This window comes from Sorex araneus, chromosome 5, assembly GCF_027595985.1.
Source record: "Sorex araneus isolate mSorAra2 chromosome 5, mSorAra2.pri, whole genome shotgun sequence".
In the NCBI taxonomy this organism is placed as follows: Eukaryota; Metazoa; Chordata; class Mammalia; order Eulipotyphla; family Soricidae; genus Sorex; species Sorex araneus.
Genome location: NC_073306.1, coordinates 44,923,476 through 44,945,841, shown reverse-complemented (window position 1 = coordinate 44,945,841; position 22,366 = coordinate 44,923,476). Strand labels below are relative to the sequence as shown.

At 39.9% G+C, this 22,366-nt stretch overlaps 1 protein-coding gene and 1 non-coding gene across 14 annotated transcripts in view; both read right to left on the bottom strand.

Annotated features, from left to right (window-relative positions):
• Window positions 1-22,366, bottom strand: part of PUM1 (pumilio RNA binding family member 1) — a 143,764-nt gene that overhangs the window by 19,364 nt on the left and 102,034 nt on the right. For 6 of the 13 annotated variants that reach the window (XM_055138323.1, XM_055138326.1, XM_055138327.1 and 3 more), the window contains 7 exons: window positions 20,671-20,809; window positions 19,051-19,194; window positions 17,888-18,184; window positions 16,578-16,814; window positions 7,308-7,343; window positions 2,133-2,400; window positions 360-489 (listed from right to left, as the gene is read on the bottom strand). In XM_055138323.1, coding sequence (XP_054994298.1) covers window positions 360-489; window positions 2,133-2,400; window positions 7,308-7,343; window positions 16,578-16,814; window positions 17,888-18,184; window positions 19,051-19,194; window positions 20,671-20,809 — 1,251 coding nt within the window. The remainder of the gene's footprint in view (window positions 1-359; window positions 490-2,132; window positions 2,401-7,307; window positions 7,344-16,577; window positions 16,815-17,887; window positions 18,185-19,050; window positions 19,195-20,670; window positions 20,810-22,366) is intronic. The other 7 variants (XM_055138330.1, XM_055138331.1, XM_004603538.2 and 4 more) reach the window with 2 other exon arrangements.
• LOC129405364 (small nucleolar RNA SNORD103/SNORD85) lies at window positions 20,489-20,567 on the bottom strand. The gene has a single exon (XR_008630520.1). It is a non-coding gene; the product is annotated as a small nucleolar RNA SNORD103/SNORD85 (small nucleolar RNA).

The window sequence follows — 22,366 nt, the reverse complement described above, 5'->3', positions numbered from 1 at the left end:
AGAGCAGAGCCATCAGTCAGCTCTTGGGCACTGCTGGATATGGCCCCAAAACCAAAATCAACACCAATAAAAAAAGTCATATTTAGCGAAACTATTACAATAATCAGAATAATATGTTGGGTCTTAAATGAAGACGATGGTTCTCCAAATACAGTTCTAAACTATGACTGAAATCATTTGCATGGGTTCTTAAATGGATTGTTGCTTATAAACTGGAGAAACTTAAAAAGTTATTCAAAAAGACCACACACACTTCATTTTAAAAACTGGAAAGGCAATGCATTTTCAAAAACAGCTCATGAAAATAAAAATGATCTGAAGATTCTCTGAAGTCAAAGGATAGAAAGAACAAAGCTTACTTCAAAGAACTTCTGAATGACGTAATTTCCAAATACATCTACCATTAGCTGGTAAGCAGCCTGGAGGATTTCATTGAAGACAAGCTGGCGCTCAGCTGCCGTGGCACGCTCCAGTTTCAGCTGAATGAACCTAAAGCACAAAGTGAAAAGGGGAAATCAGAGTATTTTAGGAGCATTTTGAAATAAAGGTCAGCTTAATTAACGTATCAACTCTGAAACTACTGTGTATGCATATAGATAGTGTTATTTAGATGAATCACTTCATCACAACTGCAGACTTTCTGAAAGGGAAGAGAAAGGAAATCTTAGCATGTAAGGTACCCATTCTTATTGCATTCCACCGCAAAATCATTATATTCCATTTCTGTAGTAATACCAGTATTAACTTTTTGAAAGCTGCACGTACTATACACCACTTCTGTGAAAATGTGTGTGCCTGTGTGTAGGCGCACGCAGGGGAAGGCAAGAGTGCTCATGCCCTCGGGGAGGAGAGAAAAAGATTAGCAAGCAGTATGTGGCAAAATATGGTACACTAAGCTTTTCAACGTATATCTGAATTTACAATAGGACACAATTCTAAAATTCCATATAAAAATTCTATATTTATATGCAAATATAAGGGAAGATAGAAGCAGAGAAGGTAATAAGGATTTAACACAAGAACTTTCCTTTAGAAACCAGTCCCACATCAAAAACTCAAAGCTTATGATCTTTACTATATTGTTTAAATAATATTCATATGAAGCTTCATTATGTATTATGTATATAAAGCAACTTGTAATATTTGTGGCTCAGTCTTCTGAAGTAGCACCTACTCAGGGCCTTTTTTAATTCAGGGGACGGCATCAGGAGTGCCATCTCTGGGTGGCCTAGAGCAGCCAAGCATGACACCTCCTTGCCCAGTAACAATCTCCCAGGACCTTAACGAGACTGATTTTCAGGTGCTGTTTTTGCAGGCACAGACAGAAAGAGAAAGAAAGAGCGATGAAGGATGTCTTCACAATTATGTTTCCCCCCCAAACCAGGATGCCATTCTGTGAAGCCCACTGGAACAGCCAAACAGAACAACAGGGAGGCCTAAATTCTGCTTTATAAAATCAGTTCCACACTCATCTCTACAACCAAAAAGAGCAGAGGAGTTGTCTTATCCCAAGAAGCAAAGACCCTGACTTCATTTCCTTAGCTCTCTCTGAAGCGTAGCAAAAAATTCTGTGTCTATCTTATGATACTGATTTTCAGATGCTGTTTTTGCAGGAATGTGAGGAAAAGAAAAATACACTTCTTTTCTTAAATTGCAGATGTTTCAATGAGAAACTCATGAGATACAAATGCCTGACTTTACAAAAGTAAACAGATTTGCTTGGCATGTGATCCAGACTATTAAGAAATTCTTTTCACTCACTTGTGGACCTGATGGCCCTCACACTTCTTTCTCATCCCAGTGAAAGAGATCACGGGAATTGCCTTAAGATAAGATTTGGGGCTGGAGCAATAACACAGCGGGTAGGGCATCTGCCATACACGCGGCTGACCCGGGTTCGATTCCCAGCATTCCATATGGTCCCCCGAGCACTGCCAGTAGTTAATTCCTGAGTGTAGAGCCAGGAGTAACCCCTGTGAATCGTCAGGTATGACCCCTCCCCTCCAGAAAAAAAAAAAGATAAAATTTTGTTTTCAATTATTTTACACCAACTTGGTGCATACTTTAACAGAGGCATGAAATTTAAGGCGTTAAGATTTCAGTTACCTTCATTATCAAAGTCAAGTCCTCACCTGGACCCATGCTGGTCTTGGGAAAATTCCATTATATGCCCAGCAATCTCCCGAAGTTGTAAATTGGGGTACCGGTTATTTCGAAAGTCTTCCAAAAGCCGGCTCCTGCCAGAGGGCATGACATCAGACATTCCATACCGCAAGCGAGAGGAGGAGAAAAGGGTGCTGCTGGGACTGAAGAGGCTGGAGGCACTGCTGGCGCTGCGGTACTTGGCTTCAGCGCCTGGCGCAGCGGAGATGTAGCGTCCACTGCCATTGGTGAGTCCTCCTGTGGTTACAGAACAAGAGAACTCAAGAGTCATTCTTAAGGAACACTGCTCCCAAAAGTAAAATGCATCCCGCCCTGCCCCCACTCCCCTCATTCTTCCCCTCCCCCACCACCCCTCCCCTAATCCTGCATCACCTCTAACTTATTTTTAATCGCCACTTTGTGATAAGAGTCAATTCTATGGTGCCCCATCTTTCATAAGTGTAATTTGCCTAAAGTGGAAGGAAATATTTGCACAAGAGTGTGAGAGGGGAATGTTTGGAACCACTGAACAAAAAAATTAAGTGCCCCCAAGTAAGGAAAATGTCTGCCATGCAAATGAACACCTGAACATCAGGAATGAGAAAAGAGAGAACGTGTGGAGACTTCAATAGTTTTCCACTCTGAACTCTGTGATTTTAGCTATTCTAGAATAACCCTCATTCCCATATAAAACCCCAAGAATCCAAAGAGATAGTTCAATCTACTGAGCACATGCTTTGCATGAAGAAGGCCTAGATTTGACCCCCAGAACAGAGTTCCCAGAGTACCACTGGAAGTGACCTAAAAACCAGGTAAATAAATAAAGCCCTACCTAAAAATATCTTGGATCTCAAATTAAACTTTTATATTAAAAGCTTTTTTGGGGGAGGGGTACTTTTGTCAATAGGAGACTGAAAATGACAAGGACATCTTAGGTCAAGAATTAGACATATGGAGTAGAAAAAGGGAAGCATGCTTTGAAATAGAAGGATTTAAATTAGTCATGAAGAAAAATTCTGCAATTTTGGCATGGACATTGATGTTGTTATCGCTTTTAATGAAATAAGAGATAAGATTTTGGGGGGGGGAGGAGAAGTTGGGTCACATCTGGCAGTCCTAGGGAACCATATGCAGTACTGGTGATTAAAACCAGAGTCAGCTACAAGCAAGGTAAGTGCTTTATTTACTGTACTATCTCTCTGGTCTGAAACAAGACCTTTAACAAGACTTGTCAACATATAAAACTTTATAGGATGTGAAGCCTCTTTGGTAGGGGATTTCCCTCAACTCCTTACTTTGTGGTATGCTGGTGGGATTGAGCCTGCGTAGGCCACACAAAAGACAAGTGTCTCAGTTCCTGTACCATCTCTCTAGTCTTTCTCAACTCGTATTAAACAAAAAAAAGCAAAACACATAAGAAATACTACATAAACCACAAAAAGCACAGACAACTATGTGGGATCCATGAGAAAAGTCATCTAATGCAAATTGCCAATTTCCACGTATTTTAATAAATGTCTATCACTTCATTCAAGGTTCCAACAAATGACACCTTGTAGAAATAATATTCAAAGGTCTCGGTCTCAATGAAAGCGATAAAAACAAAATGAAATGGCTTGGGGCAGAGTAACTCAACAGACTAAGCAAAAATGCATTCAGGAGGCTCTAGAGCACCACCAGGCGCAACACTCGTGCTCACAGAACTGAGAGGAGCACCACAAGCATACTAGGTGTTGCCCAAAAACAAAAACACAGGGAAATGAGTCTGTTAAAATTTGTAAACTACTGACTGAGCATTTTTATCCTATGCCAAAAGAACCATACATGCATTTTTCCTACTGAATTCTCACTGATAGACTGGAAAAGAATATTTACATTTCTAGTTATATAACAAGAAGTTATGATTCAGAGAGATAACATGCTATATACAGCAGACACAAAATCCCAAAATCATGGCCAGAAGTTGCCTCACAGCTCTTTAGAGTCTAGGCCTTTGCAATGAGCTATGTAAGACTCATTTTCAGATTCAGTCATATCAAGTTATCTTGTTCTGAAGGACATTGTAAGAAAAATGCCACAATAAACTTCTTGATTCAAATAAAAAATATTTCTTCAGAGAGAGGGATTTTTTAAAAAAATAAATGAGTATATAATAGCCAGTATATGACTGTTTCTAATTTCATGGCAGAAAACAATTTTTTTCTCCCCTGGTTTGAGTGGGGGAAAAACAGACACAACAGGAATGAAATATGTTGAGTGTGATAACATTAAGAACATGCTCTATGAGGAGGAATGGAACAGACACTTTAAGTTTGTTAACCATAAAAAAACCTCAGGTAGGGACCAGAGTGAAAGTACAGTGGGGAGGACGTTTGCTTTGCACGAGACCAACCAAGGTTTGATCCTTGGCACCCCACATGGTCCCTCAAGCACCACCAGGAGTAATTCCTGAGCATTGCTAGGTGTGACCCCAAAAGTCCCTCTCCCTAGGATACTGAGGACATTGGTGGTGGAAGATGTGCTCTGGTGGAGGGTGGGGTGCTTGATCATTGTATGACTGCAACTCAAACAGGAAAGCTTTGTAACTGTATCTCACAGTGATATTCAATTGAAAGAAAAAAAAAGTCACCCCCCCCCGCCAAAAATACACCCTCAGAGTTTTTTTTTAAACCCTCACTGACAAAGGCACACAAGGAAAAACAATAAATCAACTAAGAAAAAAATCTAAACTCTTAAAATTAGCAAACATACCTACCAAGATGAAATGTAGCCAGGTCACTGGTAACAGGCTTAAAGACATGAACTAACCCTAAACTTAACACTAATCCTATATTTACACTTTTGTGGGCCAGTTAATACATTTTTAAGCTACTATTTACTAAATCTTCTGCTTCTGTGGCCTTTGGCTTTTGCATAATGACTAATCCATAACACAAAGGGGTGAAATGAAAAATATATAATATGCCTACAATTAAAATTTATATGACTCCCCTGAAATATTGTTGGTTCAGTCTCCTTTGATACCTAGTACACACAGGAACACACTACTATATGCCACCCCCCCCAACAAATATACTCATAGCTTTTATCATTATGAAAGGATATATACACATCTAAAATGGAAAAATCTTTCTAGGTATTATGCTATAAATGGTGAAGTGACAGTTCAATATTTTGTTTAGGTTAAAACAATTTTTCTTTAAGCATTAAATCACTGCTTAAAGCAGATTTATGCATAAACTTGCAGTTTCCTGGTTGTTTTTTAAATGGTTCCTGCCAAGTAGTAAACCATATGTATTCACTGAAATCACTTTAGGAATGTGATTATCAGCTCACTAGAGCCTACCTATCTAGATGGACTGACTACCTAAGTACGGTGACTCGAGGAACAGCCCCTAAGAGTCTGAATTTGCAACTGGTTTGGTTTTTTAAGGGGGGTGAAGACACACCACACCCAGTTCTGTGTTTGGGGGCCACTCCTGGGGGTGTTGAATGACCACGTGATGTCTAGGTTTGAGCCTGGGTCACCCGCATTATCTGCCCAGTCTGTTTAAAAACATTTCACAAAGGATCCCAGGAGTATCTTAGTGACTTCACAGTTCATCACCATTCTCTATTTTGACAGCAGTGCATTCCATACAACTCCGTCCTATGATAACATTCTACTTCAATTAGCACATCCAGGTTTGCAGCTGTCAGGTAAGCAGCTTGCAAGTAGCAATCTATCCTGACAAGGACAAAACCTAAAGATAGTGGAAGAGTATTTTCCCTGCATGTGTGAGACCCTGGGTTTGATCCTCAGAACCTCACAAAGTTTGCAGAGGTAAAAGTTAACAACTCTTTTTGGATCTATGAAAGAGGGGAGGGGAGGGCACACCGCAGGGTGAAGACAGTTCACTGTGGCCTCCTGAAACAGTCTCTCTAGTGAAAACTATCAACAGAATCAGTCCCAGGCATGAGAGAAAAATCCAAACAGTGGTGGACAAATTAATTGCTAAAGGGCCAGTTTGAAAAACTTCAAAGTTTAAAAAAAAAAAAAAAAACCAAAACCAAAACCAAAAAAAAAGACAACCCCCAAAAACCCACAACAACCCAGGGGGAACCACTCCATAAAATTGTAAAATTTACCTTTAGGAGCCCAACCAGGTCACATAGAGAAAACTTTCCTCAGGTTTCTGGCATGGGGAGAAGGGAAAGGAATTCTTTGGAAACATGCCAGAGCACACTGCTCTTCACCAGGCCTGTCCTCGGGGGAACCAGTTAACCAGAAACTGACCTGGGGAAGGGAAAGACAGACAACTCCAGCCTACTCAGACCACCCTGGCTCACCACGGCGAGAGAGGAGTAACTGAGAAACACTTGTGATGTTCACAGTCCAAATGCAAAGGATCTAAAAGACTAATACAGAATTCATTCCCTCCCTTCATACTCACCGCCAAACAGCAGTTCCTTTTACCTGGTACATCAGGCCTGGCTATTTAAGGGGGCATGGGGTGGGGGTGGGGTGGTGGCGAGGAGAGGGTAAAGCAAACCATACTCTGAAGATGAAGAGAAACATAGATGGCAAGAATGCTGAATTATTAGAATGGCAGTGTAAAACAACTACAGACTAATGATACAGGGCCTACGTAGACAGCATGTAAGAATATATGGACAATATAAGTGGAGAGATGGAAATCCTAAGACAGAACCCACAAGAAACATTGGTGATTCCAAAATTACTATGAACTGTGCAAAGGAGGCTATTCTGGACATGGCTGAGGAAAGACTCTAAACTAGAGCACAAAGGGAAAGAGAACAAAGTTTAAGGGTGGGGGCGCAGGGGTGGGGCACAAAGACGACGACAACATGGCACAGACTACTCGAGGACTATGGAACAACTACAAAGGTGTAATGGAGACATAATGGCAATATCAAAAGAGGAGATAAAGTGAAGAATTGTGTGAAACATTAATGAAAGAAAATTCCCCCAAATTAATATTAGGCGCCAAACCACAAAAACCAGAAAACTCAAGAGAACACCAAGCAGGATAAAGTACCCAAATCAAACCATCCACACACACACAAAAAATTCTACCCCTCTGTTTATAATTTCTAAATTATAAAAAAAGTCAAAGATAAAGAAAAAATATTCAAAGACATCAAAGAGAAAAAAACCACCTTACCTATAGAGGAATAAAGGTAAGAATTGCATCCGACTTCTCAGAAAGCATGCAAGCAAGAAGAGAGTGGAGTGAAATATTTAAAGTTCTTAGAGAAAAAGCAACTTAGAAAACCCAACTTAGAATTCCATGTCCTGCAAAATTAGTCTTCCAAAGTGAAAGAGAAGCAAAACTTTTCCACACAAAACTTGAGGAGATCTGTTTCCAGCAGACCTGCCTTGCGATCTACGTTAAAAAGCAGTTCTTTAGAGAGAAGAAAAATAACAATAGTCAGAAAAACGGAATCTACTTAAAGGAAAAGCATTGAAAAAGGGAGTAAACGAAGATAACAAAAACATTATGACCCTTTAACTTCTTAATTGTTCTGATTTCATTTGTTCACAGTAATAAAAGCAGCAATGTATCCGATAATGCATGCTACAGCTTATATGCTTATTTATACTTCTACCAAGAAATTAACAATAGCAATAAAAGTAAAGGGAAGCAAGTAGGATTAGTTTGGTGTTCATACTACATGCAAAATGCTATACAATGTCATTTGAAAATGAGGATTTGTTGTTAAGTGTAAATTTACAACTGGTTGTATTTTACAAATGTAAATTTGTTGTAAGTATAATGAAAATTCCAGGATAGCCACTATAAAAGTTTAAAAAAACAAAACAAAACATGTAGTGCCGAGGCAGGGAGCTATGTGGCTTAGAGGTAGAAAACATACCTATCAAGTTGAGGCTCTGAGTTTAATCCTTAGAATCACAAAAGTAAGTTAAAATTAAAAAAAAAAAAAATCGGTACCGGGGCCAGAGCAATAGCACAGCGGGTAGGGCGTTTGCCTTGCACGAGGCCGACCCGGGTTCGATCCCCGGCATCCCATATGGTCCCCCAAGCACCGCCAGGAGTAACCCCTGAACATCACTGGGTTGTGACCCAAAAAGCAAAGCAAAAAAAAAAAACAAAAAACGGTATCTTAAGGAGACAAAGTAGAAAAATACATACCAGGTTCAATCCCTGGCACCTTATATGTTTCAGTTGTTTTTATACACTGTCATTAGAGGATTTCGTGCAATTTTTTTTTTCTTCTTTTGGCTAAGTAGAATGTTTTAATTCCTTTGTGTTTTGAACTCACTGATCTAATAGAACAACAGAGGGCCAATGCGCTATCTTAACTGCTGATAAAGACAAACTCCCAGGCTGTGCTCAATGAGCTAAACATATGTTTGGCATGTGGCAGGACAGGTTCATTCCCTGACACCTTGTCCCTGTCCACTACCCCAGCACTGCCTGGAATGATCCCTGAACACAGCCAGGTGTGGCCCAAAAGCAAAATCAAAAGCAAACAAACAAAAATATCTAAGTTACCAATATCTGGTTCTGTATTTACCACAGACAGAAGCAATATTATTTACCAAAATGTTTCTAAAATCATTGTCCCCAATCTACTTTCTAACAAAACAAACTTATGGAATGCTCTTTCACAAGTCTTTTTCTTTTTGAAGTAGCAGGTGAAATTTATTAGGAATGGACAGCATATAGTTCAAGTATATGTGACAGCTAGGTTTCATCTAACCAAATGTTCTTTAGCCTTCCTATACCAGCAGACCAGTATAAGTCCTAGAAACCAGTGCATGGACTTGTAGTTCTAAGGCTGTTGAAAGTGGTTTTCTACTGTTCTACACTTGTGGACCAGCACTGGTCTGTGAACTGGCAAATGAAGACCACTGACCTATCTACACATAGCCAAAAATAAGGATGAGACATCTAGTTAATAGTAATTATAAAAATTAAGCCTAAGATGTCTCCAGTGATAATACCGAGTCAAAAGTTTGCTTTCCTGTTGGTTAGCTTTACAGATGACAGGTCACTTTCAGAAACCAGATGAACAATGGCAAAGTGTTTTCCTTTATAATGCAAAAGTACATAAAGACACACACATAGCAAACTACTATGTAAACAATCTGAAGTTAGTATGTTACTCATCAATAAATTTAAAACATCTACTGAAGTTCAGGCAGACACACAGGAGACCATCTTTATTTTGAGCTTTGCTTATTTAAAAAGAAGCAATGACACATACAAACTTCAAATTTAAGGACAGAGTGAGGAACTAGAGAGATAGCAGAGGAGTTAGGGCACTTGCTTACCTTGCATGCAGCCAACCTTGATTAATTCCCAGCACAAAGGTTAACTTCTGAGGCACAGAATCAGGACTAGCATCTCCCCCACCCCCCTAGTGTTGGGTATGATTCAAAAACAAACAAAAAAGGACAGAATGAATCCACATAATGAGAATAGGGGAGTGGGGAGAAGATAGGAATTCTATGATAATAATGCTTGCTTTTTGCCTTTGGCAGACTATGAACTTTTGAGCTCACTTTGTATTAATTGTATCACTGTGGGAATCAACACAAGACTTTCCTTCCAGGGCACATGAAAAGGTTGAGGACTATCAGCCTTAAATATAATAATAAACTATGCCTGCTGATTCTTGATGTTAGGGGTTTTTATGAAAAAATCTGGGCCAGACAGATAGTATAGCAGAAAAGGTACTTGACATGAATGCAGCCAACCCGATTTTGATCTTTGGTATCACATGTGATCCTCTGAGCATAGCTAGGAGTATCCCTGAGCATAAAGCTAGGACCCCTGACAGAGCCGAGTATGTCCCAGATCTCTCCCCAAATAAAACTAAAAATGACACAATTTAGGAATCACGGAGAAAACCATAAACACAAAGAAGCATTTTAGAAAATGGGAAACTGAAGAGTAAAATGAAGAAATCTAAGGGTAAACGGCACATGAAACCATACTAAAATCCAAGGCAATTAGTCTTTTATTTTTAAGATATTAGGTATAATTTATTAGAGAGGAATACTTAAGGGCACTAGATAACTAAATAAATTCAAATTGAGTACAACATAGTTGTAAATACTTATGTTTTTTAACATTAATATATACAATATTTTCTATGGTTAACATATTTAAACCAAGCAAAATAAAAGCATCTTCCTTTCTCTGGGTCTGGTCAGGAAAACTTCCAACACACTATTACTAAATATGAATGTGTATATACATACATCATGGTAAAATATGAGTGGTTCTAAGCAAATGAAAAGAGGCTCAAGGGTCAGGGATATAGCTCAAAATGCTGGAGAATAACCTTTGCATGTGGGAGCCCAAGACTAGATCCCTGGTACCACATGGCCGCTGAGCACCGCTGAGAGTGACCTCCTTTGCAATACTGGGCATGAGGGGAGAAAGACGCGGGGGAGGGAGGGGAGACTAAAAAGTACAATATCATTGCAATAAAGTGTAATTTAGACCCAACAGTGGCTAAAAATGCCTGCTTTGCTCATGTGAAGCCTGTGAGTTCAAACCCACCCCCCCTACTCTACCCCTGGTACAGCCTACATGTATTCCCAGAATCTCTGCTACTTACCACCCCTGATCAGCAGGGTGTTCAATCTCCAGGTGTGCGCACTTGCCACAATTAAAGCGTGTCAGCACTGGGGCCTGGAGCTAAACACCCATAAAATACCCTTGTGAGCATGAGTAAAGGCCACAGCCTTGACCCTGGTCAGCACAACAGCAGCAAAGACAAACAGGGACAGGAAAAACCACAATCACATAATGTTTCGTGTCCATCAAAACAAAAAAGACTCTGTGTGTGTGTGTGTGTGTGTGTGTGTGTGTGTGTGTGTAATTAAACAAGGGACACACAAGGCAGGGCTGGGCATATGTTCTATCATTTGAACCATCTCTCAGGATATAGTAATACTATCTCTCAGGATAGTACTAACAACAAAGAGTGCTTAGGGATTATTCTTGGCTCGGTTCTCAAGGATCATTCCTGGTGGGGATCAGGGGACCACATATGATATAGGGATCAAATCTGGGCTCACCTGACCACATACAAGGCAAGAGCCCCACCTACTGTACTAACTCTCCAGTCCCCTAAGAATGTATCTTAAGGTTGGTAAGACAGATCAAAAGGCTGGATTGCTTGCTCTGCTTCTAGGTTCAAAGCCCAGGACTACACGGCTCACTGAGGACCAAATCAGAAGAAGCCCTAGCGCAACCAAATGTGCCTTCCACTCCCACCCATTCCGTTCCCCCAGAATATATCTTAAATATTCTACACACACACACACACACACACACACACACACACACACACACACACACACACACACTTCGTACAGTGAAATGTTAACTAAAAAAATTCCTGTGCACTATGAAATCCTCATGGTAGCACTGTCGCAATGTCGTCCCATTCATCATCAATTTGCTTGAGCGGACACCAATAACGTCTCCATTGTGAGAATTGTTACTGTTTTTGGCATATTGAATACGCCACAGGTAGCTTGCCAGGCTCTGCCGTGAGGGCGGGATACTTTTGGGAGCTTGCTGGGCTCTCCGAGAGGGACAGAAGAATTGACCCAGGTCAGCCGAGTGCAAGGCCAACATCCTACTCGCTGTGCTATCACTCCAGTATACACCTGAAACTAGTATCATATTAAATGTTAATTATACCTCAATTAAAAAACATGTGGACTGAGGATATAGAGAAATTGGAATCCTCATACACTCTTCTTTAAGGTGGAAATGCAAAGTGTGTATATATGTATCTATGTTGGTGCACCAACTTAGAAAACAGGCTTGCAATTTCTTATAAGTTCAAAAGAATTCAGCAATTCTTCTCCCAGAGAAAGGAAAAATGTGTGTCCACAGACCTTCACGCCAATGTTCATGGCAGCATTATTTCTAATAGTAAAAAGAGTTTAACAAGAGTTAGAGAAATGTGCTTTACTGATAAAATCCAAAATCAAACACAAATAAGAAATAAAACAGAACTACTAACACAATTTTATCATGATATGAAGCAAGAACAGTAGTTGTTTTTGTTTGCTTTGTGGTGCCAGGAATCAAAACCCAAGCCATGTGTTCTACAGCTGAGGCAACATCCCCAGCCAGAATGGGGTTTAAGTGTAGTCATGAGGAAACTGAGGGCATGAAAATATTCTAAAACTGATTTATGATAATGGTTACAGAATCCACAGTTAATAAAAATGACTGTACTCTTAAAGTGGCTGAGTTTTATGATCTACAGTAAAGTTGTGATTTCAAGAATAATTAAGTGAAAAAAATTACTTTGGGTGGGCTGGTGAGCTAGCCCAAGGGCAAGCGCTCATGTTTTGCATGCAGGAGAGGCTCCAGTCCTTACACCATATGCGCCCAAGCGCTATTCCAGAGTGCTCCCTGTGCACCCACAGAGAGGGGCCCACAGTCCAAATAAAATGAAACCTGGTCTTTAAATCAATAATTCACAGTGAAAACCCCCATTAAAAAATGTTAGGTGAAACAGAGCTAACACCACTGCAAGTGGCGGACACCAACTACAGCAACTAAACTCTGTGCTGTCAGGGAGGCAGGGAGGGACCTGGGGACATGGTGAAGAGATGGTCACACTGGCGGTGGGGCTGGCTTCAGAACATGGGGTGCCTGAAACCCTACTAGGAACAACTATGTAAATCGTGGTGCCTAAATTTTTAAAAAATCTAACTTAAAAAAAAAAAGTGTTAGATGTCATTCAACACGTGGCTTGACCTATGAAGTGATACTGTCACGTCTGAGTGCTGGGACTGGCGTAGAAATGGTTCGAGAGACCAGAGCTGGGTAACAGAAACAGGGGTCTAGGGTGCGCCTGCAGTTATGAGATATGAGGAAAGTCAACAAACCACACCAAGACCATGTTTTCCTAGCTAGAACAACTATGTTCTACACAGGAAAGAGAAGGTGAAAGAAAGTGCGAGTGGGTGCTACTATTTCATTAGTCAGTGACAAAAAAACAAAATCGATGTCTGGTATCAGCAGTGAAGTGGTTTAACAGAAGTCATGTTATGTTCAATAAACATCTGGCAACACAAGGTTAATTTCTTGTACTAAATGTTTTGAGAGTCGCCAATTTTTCTGAGCTTAGATGAAAGCACTCAAGAACCCTGTGCTCACAGAGGCACAATGAAGTGAGGCAAACTTCTACTGATCACAGTAAAAGTCTTCTTCAGAAATGCTACGTATGATTTATGTACTATATACACCAACAGAAGTATGAAGAAAATACATGCATATAAGCTGCTTAAGAAAGTCAAGGAATTTTGTTTTGCTTTGTTTTGGTGCCACACCAAACAATGCTCAGGGGTTACTCCTGGCTCTGCAGTCATGAATTACTCCTTGCAGTGTTCGGGGAACCATATGGGATGCCAGGGATTGAACCCAGGTCAACAATGTAAAAGGCAAATGCTCTACCTAATGGATCATTGCCCTGGTGCTATAAAGGCAATTTTAAAAGTGAACAGCAAAAATTGTTAAAAATAAAAGGTGGATAGCAAAAGCCATTATGTTAAGATAAGAAATAACTTGTATGAGTATTATTTCCTACTTCACAGAAAAACATGAATTAGGAAGTATCCCATTAAATTACTAGATATTGGGTACCAGAATGGAGAAAGGCACTGTGTATGCTAATAATGATTCCAGCTCCATTTTCCAACATGAGCTGCAGCATTCAGCATACAGACTGTGGGATATATCTGATCTGCCACCTTTTTTTTTTCTTTTTGGGTCACACTCAGCAATGCACAGGGGTTACTCCTGGCTCATGCACTCAGGAATTACCCCTGGCGGTACTTGTGTGACCATATGGGATGCTGGGAATTGAACCCAGATCGGCCGCGTGCAAGGCAAACGCCCTACCCGCTGTGCTATCTCTCCAGCCCCCTGCCACCTATTTTTGATAAAAAATTTTATCAGAATATAACTACACTCACTGATATTTTGTTGTTAGCTTCTTTTGCACTTAACAGTGGAACATTAAAAACCATCTTACCTTCAAGACTAAAATAAGTTTTTGGCAGACTGTTAAGTACTCAGCATGAGATGCACAGTTGAAATGTTTACACAAAGAAAAGGTATAATTTCTGAATCTGAATATCCACCAGTTAAGCAATATCCTGGCCACATATGTAATAAGATATATACAAATACTGTAAGTTTGGGAGTCAAAACTTTTAGGATTAAATTTGCTGAAAAATAAGAAGAGCTAGACAAGATATTTAAGTTCATTTCCTTACTTTGTATCATTGGCCTGACAATGGAACATTCCAGGGTTACATGTACAGAAATCAAAAGCAGTGGCAGTTAGTAATTTTTCAATAAATATTTATTCTTTCTTGCTAAGTTTGATTTTTATCTAACCCCTTCTAATCTCCCCACATCACCCCTCAGTTATCCCATTGCTAAGAAACATCATTCTGCAACATATTCCATTCCCTTTAACTACCTGTTAAGGAATGTCAACAATTGTTTTTAAACAGTAATGTCCATATAGAACCTGAAATGAGCTCAACCATGTAGTCCTTAACACATGAAACTTCAAGATGCATAAACACTAAAGTATACGCAATAGACTACAGTTTTGCCTTATCATGCAACTCTTTCAAATATACAATGCTCTTACAATTTTTTAAGACTGTAAGACATTTTATTTTGCTTTTTGGGCCTACCTGGCAATCACAGAGGTTACTCCTGGCTTTGAACCCAGGAATTACTCCTGGTGGTGCTCAGGGGACCATATGGGATGCTGGGCAAACATCCTACCTGCTGTACTACTGCTTCAGCCCCAGACTTTTTTTTTTTTAAATAAATCATTCCCCATTCTTGATCTTTTGAAATCAAAGCACGGTATTTTTCCTCAGCCAGACAGCCCTCATTTCTGAATACATAAAGCAACCTTTTTTAAAGTCACCTTTTTTTCCATATCCATTCAGGGCTTACTCATGACTCTGTACTCAGAGAAACATGTGCAAAGCTGGGGATAATTTGGCTCGGCCATGTGTAAGGCAAGTACCTCAATCTCTGTATTATCTCTCTAGTCCCCATAAAGTCACATTTTATCTTACTGATTAGTAGGTGAAGAAAGTGTTTAAATCAGGAATTTTAAAGTAAGATGACATCTCAAAATGGGCTCATCAAATAAAAAATATTTAGGGGGTGGTGGGAGGAGGGCTACACACACATTTTGCTATGAATATAAATTTTTATGAAAACAAAACTAAATTGTGGGACTCGGAAATAGATCAGGGGTACAGTCTTTGCATGAAAATTTGGACAGGAGATTCTACTTCAGGTACCACTTTACCCTCACACTGCTGACTTTGGCTCAGGTGGATGCTCAAGACCTGCCTTGTCCAAGTGACATTACATCCCGAGGCCTAAACATCTGCCCCAGTGCCCAAGAAGTGGCCCCTAGAACCTCTACATTAAAGCCAAAAACTGAACTTTTTTTAAATTATAAAAACAAAACTTTTTTTAAAAAAACAAAATCTTGATAAAGTAGTTATACATGACTTTTCAGAAAACAGTACTGATGAAGACTATTATGACTGAAGCACCCACATTTACTCTTATAATTATCCCGGGTTATAAAATAAATTATACAGGCACTGAATATCTATATGCCAATTTCACCGTCTATAAAATAAAACAATAATTGAGTTTGAAACATTTAATTGTAGAAAGAGCGTATACACCATGTTTCTGAGATAAGAAAAGAACTTCCTATTTCTGGAAATTCAGAAATTTACTACATCAAAATAAGTTTTTTCACATAGTCTGCTAGCTTAGAATTATTTCCCTCTACTTTATCTACAATCTTGATGTTATTTGAAAAAGCCCATACATTTGACAACCTAAAAATCTACCTCAGAAATATACACCTATTTATTACATATGGGTTTCAGAATGTATATGCAACTAATTTTTAAAGAATAAGATAAAAATTCAGTAAAACGTGATACGTGAAGAAGATATAAAATGTGTATGAGGGAGTAGTCTTTAAAAAAAAAAAAGCAAAATACAAACTGAAATTTCAGTTTTGAGACTGCATAAATACATTCATTCTTTTCCTCTGTCTGTGTTTTCTAGCCTTACTTAAACTTGTATTGTGTTTATTATGAAAGATTCTCATTAAGTAGCCAAGGATGTACACACTAAATCTGAAGTGAACCTATAGGGGCTGCACCCAAACTTTATTCAGCCCCAAACTACTGTGTTGTCTAGGTACAGTCTAAATAACATAAGGTACTTAAGGAAGGCACAGAACACCCAGGACAATTCTAGTATAAAGGGACTGTTGCCTTTGCATATGCAAAGTTATTCTAATGTCATCCAGTGACAAGAGATTTCTAGAGTTCACGGTGGGGTTAGAGTAATCGTTCTTACCCAGGTTTAAGCTTGAAGAGGATCCATGTGAAGAGAGGGAAGGAGGTGGTGTCTGTGAATGTCCTGGTCCCTGACTAGGGAGAGGCATGCCCACGGGTCCAGGAGAGGAGGAAAAGCTAAGGCCGTTATAAAAACTGTGTCCAATGGGGGTCAAGCTGCTCGATGTCCTCTTATAAAGGTCACTGCTGCCAGTCAGGGAATCACGGCGGGAGCCACTGCCAGTGTTGGAGTTTGCAACTAAAATGGAATTAAAACAATGCAGATAAGAACAGGCCTGTTCTTAGAAGAACAAGCCCAGTGACCTGTTCCTAACATTTGATCCAGACTCCTTACCACTGCAAATCTGTCAGCAGATATATCCTAACTCTACATGTGACAAGATCTAGGGTCAGGGAAACTAATAAGAGGACATGGCTTAGGTTAACATGAAATTTTTGCTCAAACCATCACACATTTGCTAAATTTACCTTCCTTTTGTGTCACATATGGGATAGGAGAGGGTTATAAAGCTCTGACGGCCATAAAAGCTATGGAAAAGGTGAAAGAAAATGGGCTAGAAAGAATGCCTTTCATCAACCCAAAGGTTCCAGTAGAAAACGGAGTACAGAAAAGAGATCTGTAAATGGGGTATCGTCCCACTACACAAGACATATTTGAAAGCCTGTTTTCTCAATGGGTTCAATCAAATTAATAGTCCCCAATTCCAACTTAAGATACTTTCTCTCACACGTATTGTTCAGTTTTGAAATCACATTAATTTAGCAATATTGCAGTGATCCCATTGTTTGTCACTAGTTCCCAGTTTTTTACCCCTATCAAAACAATTTTAAAGATCTTGTTCTAATATCCCATTTCTCGCCCTTTTCCACAGTATCAACCTTAGTTCTTCTCAAAAGACTTGGGAAAATGCAAAAATTCAAAGTTCTCCAGGCCAAGCTCTCAGCTGTGGGTCTCAACTGTCTAACACCCTGTATGTGATCACCTTCCTTAGTGTTTAACACACACATTTCTTCTCTCCACATTGTTGCCAATTCTTTACAAATTTTCCCTGGTCTCCTATCACTGAAGCAAACTAACAATAAGAATATAAACAACAACCTGAGCGAAAACCCCTGTAGAGGCCCTAAGTATCTGACTTGACTTCAACAATCCATCCATCTCCGAGATACGTGGGATGGCTGGATTCCCCCGGGGCCCAGTCCAGATCTGTCTGTGGCAACTGTCCACGGTTCCACGCACTGTCAGTGTTCCAAAATGATGTACAAACAATAAAAACTCCTTTCTTAAGAGCACACCAGTATGATTTCTACCTGCTGTTCCAAATCCTCCAAGGGCTGATCCCAGCGTGGCGCCCAGGGAGCTGCTGCTTCCAAATCCCAACGATGTGTTGGCAGGCTGGGCCGAGCCCTGGGAGAAGAGGGAGCTGCTCTGGGAATTGCTGCTCAGGGAGTTGCTGCCATAGAAAGAGCTGGATGCCAGGTTGTTGCTGGGCTGCTGCTGGGGCTGGGGTTGAGGCTGCTGGGTTCCTAAAGGGCGAAATGGTCCATTTGTTGTTCCGGCAAGACCACCAGCTGCTCCGTTTGCTGAAGCTGCAGCCGCTGCAACAGCTATGAAGAAGAAAGTAAACCATTTGGCCAGGAAGAGAATGGGCTACATTCCAAATTACATTGTTATACTTTTCTGAAAAGCTTTTAATGCTGCCATATTTTTTCAAAGCAACACAACCCTTGTAAAGCACTTGAAAAAAATCTCTCTTTGATCCCTTTATCTGAAGCCACCATTTCAATTTGAAGCCAAAATTACCACTGGAGAAAACTGACCATGCTGATGGCTTTAAAGAAGCTGTACACTTAACCAGGTACAGATTTCACATATACCCCCCTCCTGTTTATATACAATTGCTTCCTAAACGCTAAACTTCAACTATAATCGGTAAATACTCTTTCTTTTCCGAAACCACAATAAACCATGTATTAACATCCTTCAAATTACTAAAACACGTAACCATGTTGTTCTTTCTAGATGTTCCCATTATTATCCCTAATTACATAAACATATATAACAGAAAGCTATAAACCCCCAAACCAAAACTGGTTATTCTGCCACTTGTCCCCACTTCATCTACTACTGGCCCTCTGCATAAAAATCACCAAAAACAGAAAGCAACAACAAAAATACATCTTAAAATAATGAAATAGATTTCTGTGCCATCAGTCTTGGGTTTCTGTCCAGGTCACCACTGTGAGTAACCCTAGGTTCTCAGTAGAGTGGGTCCTTGCTTCTAGCCACTGTTACATGCTACTCCCATGATCAGAATCTACTGATGTCACTTGCAGCTTCTGATTCCATCTTTGAAACAGTATTGGTGGAACTGCCATGCAGAGAATTGCTAATTAGTATATTTCAACATATATTTTAAGAATTTCATCCACTGCCCAATTTAGATTGCTGTTCACTGAGATGCATAACTCACCTGCTTGTGCAGCTGAGGAACTAATGATGACTGGGGCAGGAGCTACAAGTCGAACAGGAGCTCCAAGACCATTTCTTGCTCCTGCATTTACTACAAGTGCACCAGTTTGGTCATAGTAAGCTGCAGGAGCCAAGACTGGATAACCTGGGAATATGGAGTCAATAGTTTAAGTAAAATAATGAAACCTATAATTATCTTCTGAATACCAGAAAACTATAGTCATAAACTTTAGGACTGGAGCGAAAGCACAGTGAATAAGGCATTTGCCTTGCATGCTGCCGACCTGGGTTCGATTCCTCCATCCCTCGGAAAGCCGGGCAAGCTACCGAGAGTATCACGCCCACACAACAGAGCCTGGCAAGCTCCCTGTGGTGTATTCAATATGCCAAAACAGTAACAACAAGTCTCACAATGGAGATGTTACTGGTGCCCGCTCAAGCAAATCGATGACAACAGAACAACAGTGCTACATAGTGCTACATAAACTTTAGGGACAGATAAAACTACAGTGACACCATGACTTCAATGCTTACAGATCTGTATCACTCATCTGTTAAAGTGAGAAAAGTAATAATACCTACTGCAAAAGCTCTATGCAGATTAAGTTAAAAGATAGGTATGACGGTGTGTCACACACCATGGAGTACACCAAATAAGAGCTAGAGTCACTTATCAGCCACTAAATATTAGAAAGGAATCTGGTGGGATAGAGAATGCAAATTTTTGAGGGGCTAATGAAGACTGTTATAAGCAAACATATACTGATTCATACAAATAAAAAATGTTTGCTTCCTTGATTACCCAAATGGCAAGTCACAGAAATTATTACATTTATAGTATTTCCATGACATAATAATCTAGGAATAAATACCCTGCAATTTTACAGGAAAATTCCTGACAGGGTTAAGTGAGTCGAATCTTCCAATACTATGTAAGATATCTCCAACTCCTATTGAACCATAGGAGAAATAAGTGTTCTCCTGATAAAACATAAATACTTCACAACTAACAACAGAAAAGCAATTAAAGTTATTTATTGAACTCAAATATTGATTAATCTTGATATCTCTATGATCAATAAGGATCCATAAATTCATGCTGAGGTCTCTTAGGGACCGGTTTCAAAGGAAAAACTGCAAACTAATTCATATGCAAAGATCAAGGACCAGGTAATAGTGAGTCAAGAATAATAATTAGAGATACATACTGATCACATGTAGGAAGTTACAAAATATCTCTACTATTCTAGATATGTAAGGCATGACCACTATCAAGGAATAATGGGAAATTTCTTCACCATATGTCATTTGAAAATATCAGTATAAAGACTAACGTCTTTCCAGTGATACTAACTGCTGTTAAGAATATTGAGACAAAATAAGATCATTATCAAAAGAAAAGTGTAGAGATCTGCTTATTTCCAACATCAAAACTTAAGATTGGCTCAGAACAATTTGTGCTCTCATCAATGAACTATATAGTCTAAGAGAGGGCAAGTGGATGTCATCCTTGCCAATCACAAAAATAGGACATGCCTAAGTAAGCGAAAAGCAGTGCTTACGCTCCTCTGAATCCTAGCATTCCTTTCTCCAAGTATTAGGAACAACAATACAGTCTTACCTGGCATGCCTGCAGCCAGTCCTTGTCCAAAAGCAAGGGCAGAATTCACTGCTGCAGCTGCCACTAGTGGATCTGTTTGTTGTCCCTGCTGGTTCTGATTTGGGGTCAAAGGACGCTGGCTGGCTCCTCCACGGAGAACCTGAAAGACAGAAATACATTAACTACTTTCTTTTTATTGGCAATCTCCACGGTCCACTACATGTTAAGTTAAACAGTCCAACTTTTAAAAATTAATGGTTGACAGGCCAGAGCGATAGTACACTAGGTAGGTCTAGAGCACTTGCCTTGCATGCAGCTGACCTGGGTTTGATTCCCAGAACCCCATATGGTCCCTGGAGTCTGCCAGGAGTGATCCCTGAGCACAGAGCCAAGAATAAGCACTGCCCCAATCCCCCCACCACCAAAATGGGTTAAAAACATTTTTCCTATTACAATGGTATTATATGGCATAGCTGTTAGGATAAAAACTCAATGAACAAGGGCTGGATCGATAGCAGAGCGGGTAGGGTGTTTGCCTTGCACGCGGCCGACCCGGGTTCAATTCCCAGCATCCCATATGGTCCCATGACCACCGCCAGGAGTAATTCCTGAGTGCAGAGCCAGGTGTGCCCCCCCCCCCCCCAAAAAAAAAAACACCCACACCTAAATGAACAGGCTGGAGAGATAGTACAGAGGGTAAGGGTCATACCATGCACGAAGCAGACCCAGGTTCAATCCCCGATACCCCACAGGTCCCCAGAGCACCACCAGAAGTAATTCCTGAGTAAAGAGCCAGGAATAACCCGAGAATTGCCAAATGTGACTCAAAACCAAAACAAATCAAAATGACCAACTTAATTAAAAATATTCATATTGTGAAATTTTGTATTCTACTTTTTTATTTTGTTTGGGGGACATTCCCTGCTGTGCCCAGGGCTCACTCCTGCCTCTGTACTCAAGAATAAATTCTGGCAGGCTCGGGGGCCATATGGTGTGCAGGGACTGACTGGCATTGGCCCCGGGCAAGGAAAGAGCCCTGCCCACTGTACTATCTCTCCAATCCCCTCATTCCACCATTCTTAGTTTAAATGTATATATGTATACATGTATACAACATGTGCCAAAATAATGCAAAAGTGAAGAATCATTCAATAACTGAATACGAAATACCTCCCATCCGCTAGTACTAGGGATAAAGTAATGAATAAAAACATACAACAATCACTCAATCACATCAGTGCTTACCAAAAATAGTAAAGAAGAAAGAGATAGGAATAGTTATGAGGCTTAGTAGCATGAAGACAAGTAATTTATCCACATAATTAAGTTAAAATTTCTGTACCTTTGCAAAGAAGTATATTTTCTTTCTGAATAGAGAACATTTTCTTTACCTATAACACTGTATTCCTACTCATCAAGGTTCAAATGAGCTCACCAGATTTGATTGAGCAGGTCTCTGGCATAACTATTTCTACTTCTTCTCTCATAAATTACATAAACATACAGCAATCTAAGTAGAAATTAGGATCAGTCAAGAACAGAGATATAATCACTGCAGATAAAAGTTCTATTACTATAATACAGAATCCACTTTTTATTAACTCAACAGATACTAATGTTAACATGCTAATAATTATACTTATTCTGAGAGCACTAAGGTATCTATTTTATAAGGTCTGTATATTCCAGGGCTGGAGCGATAGCACAGCGGGTAGGG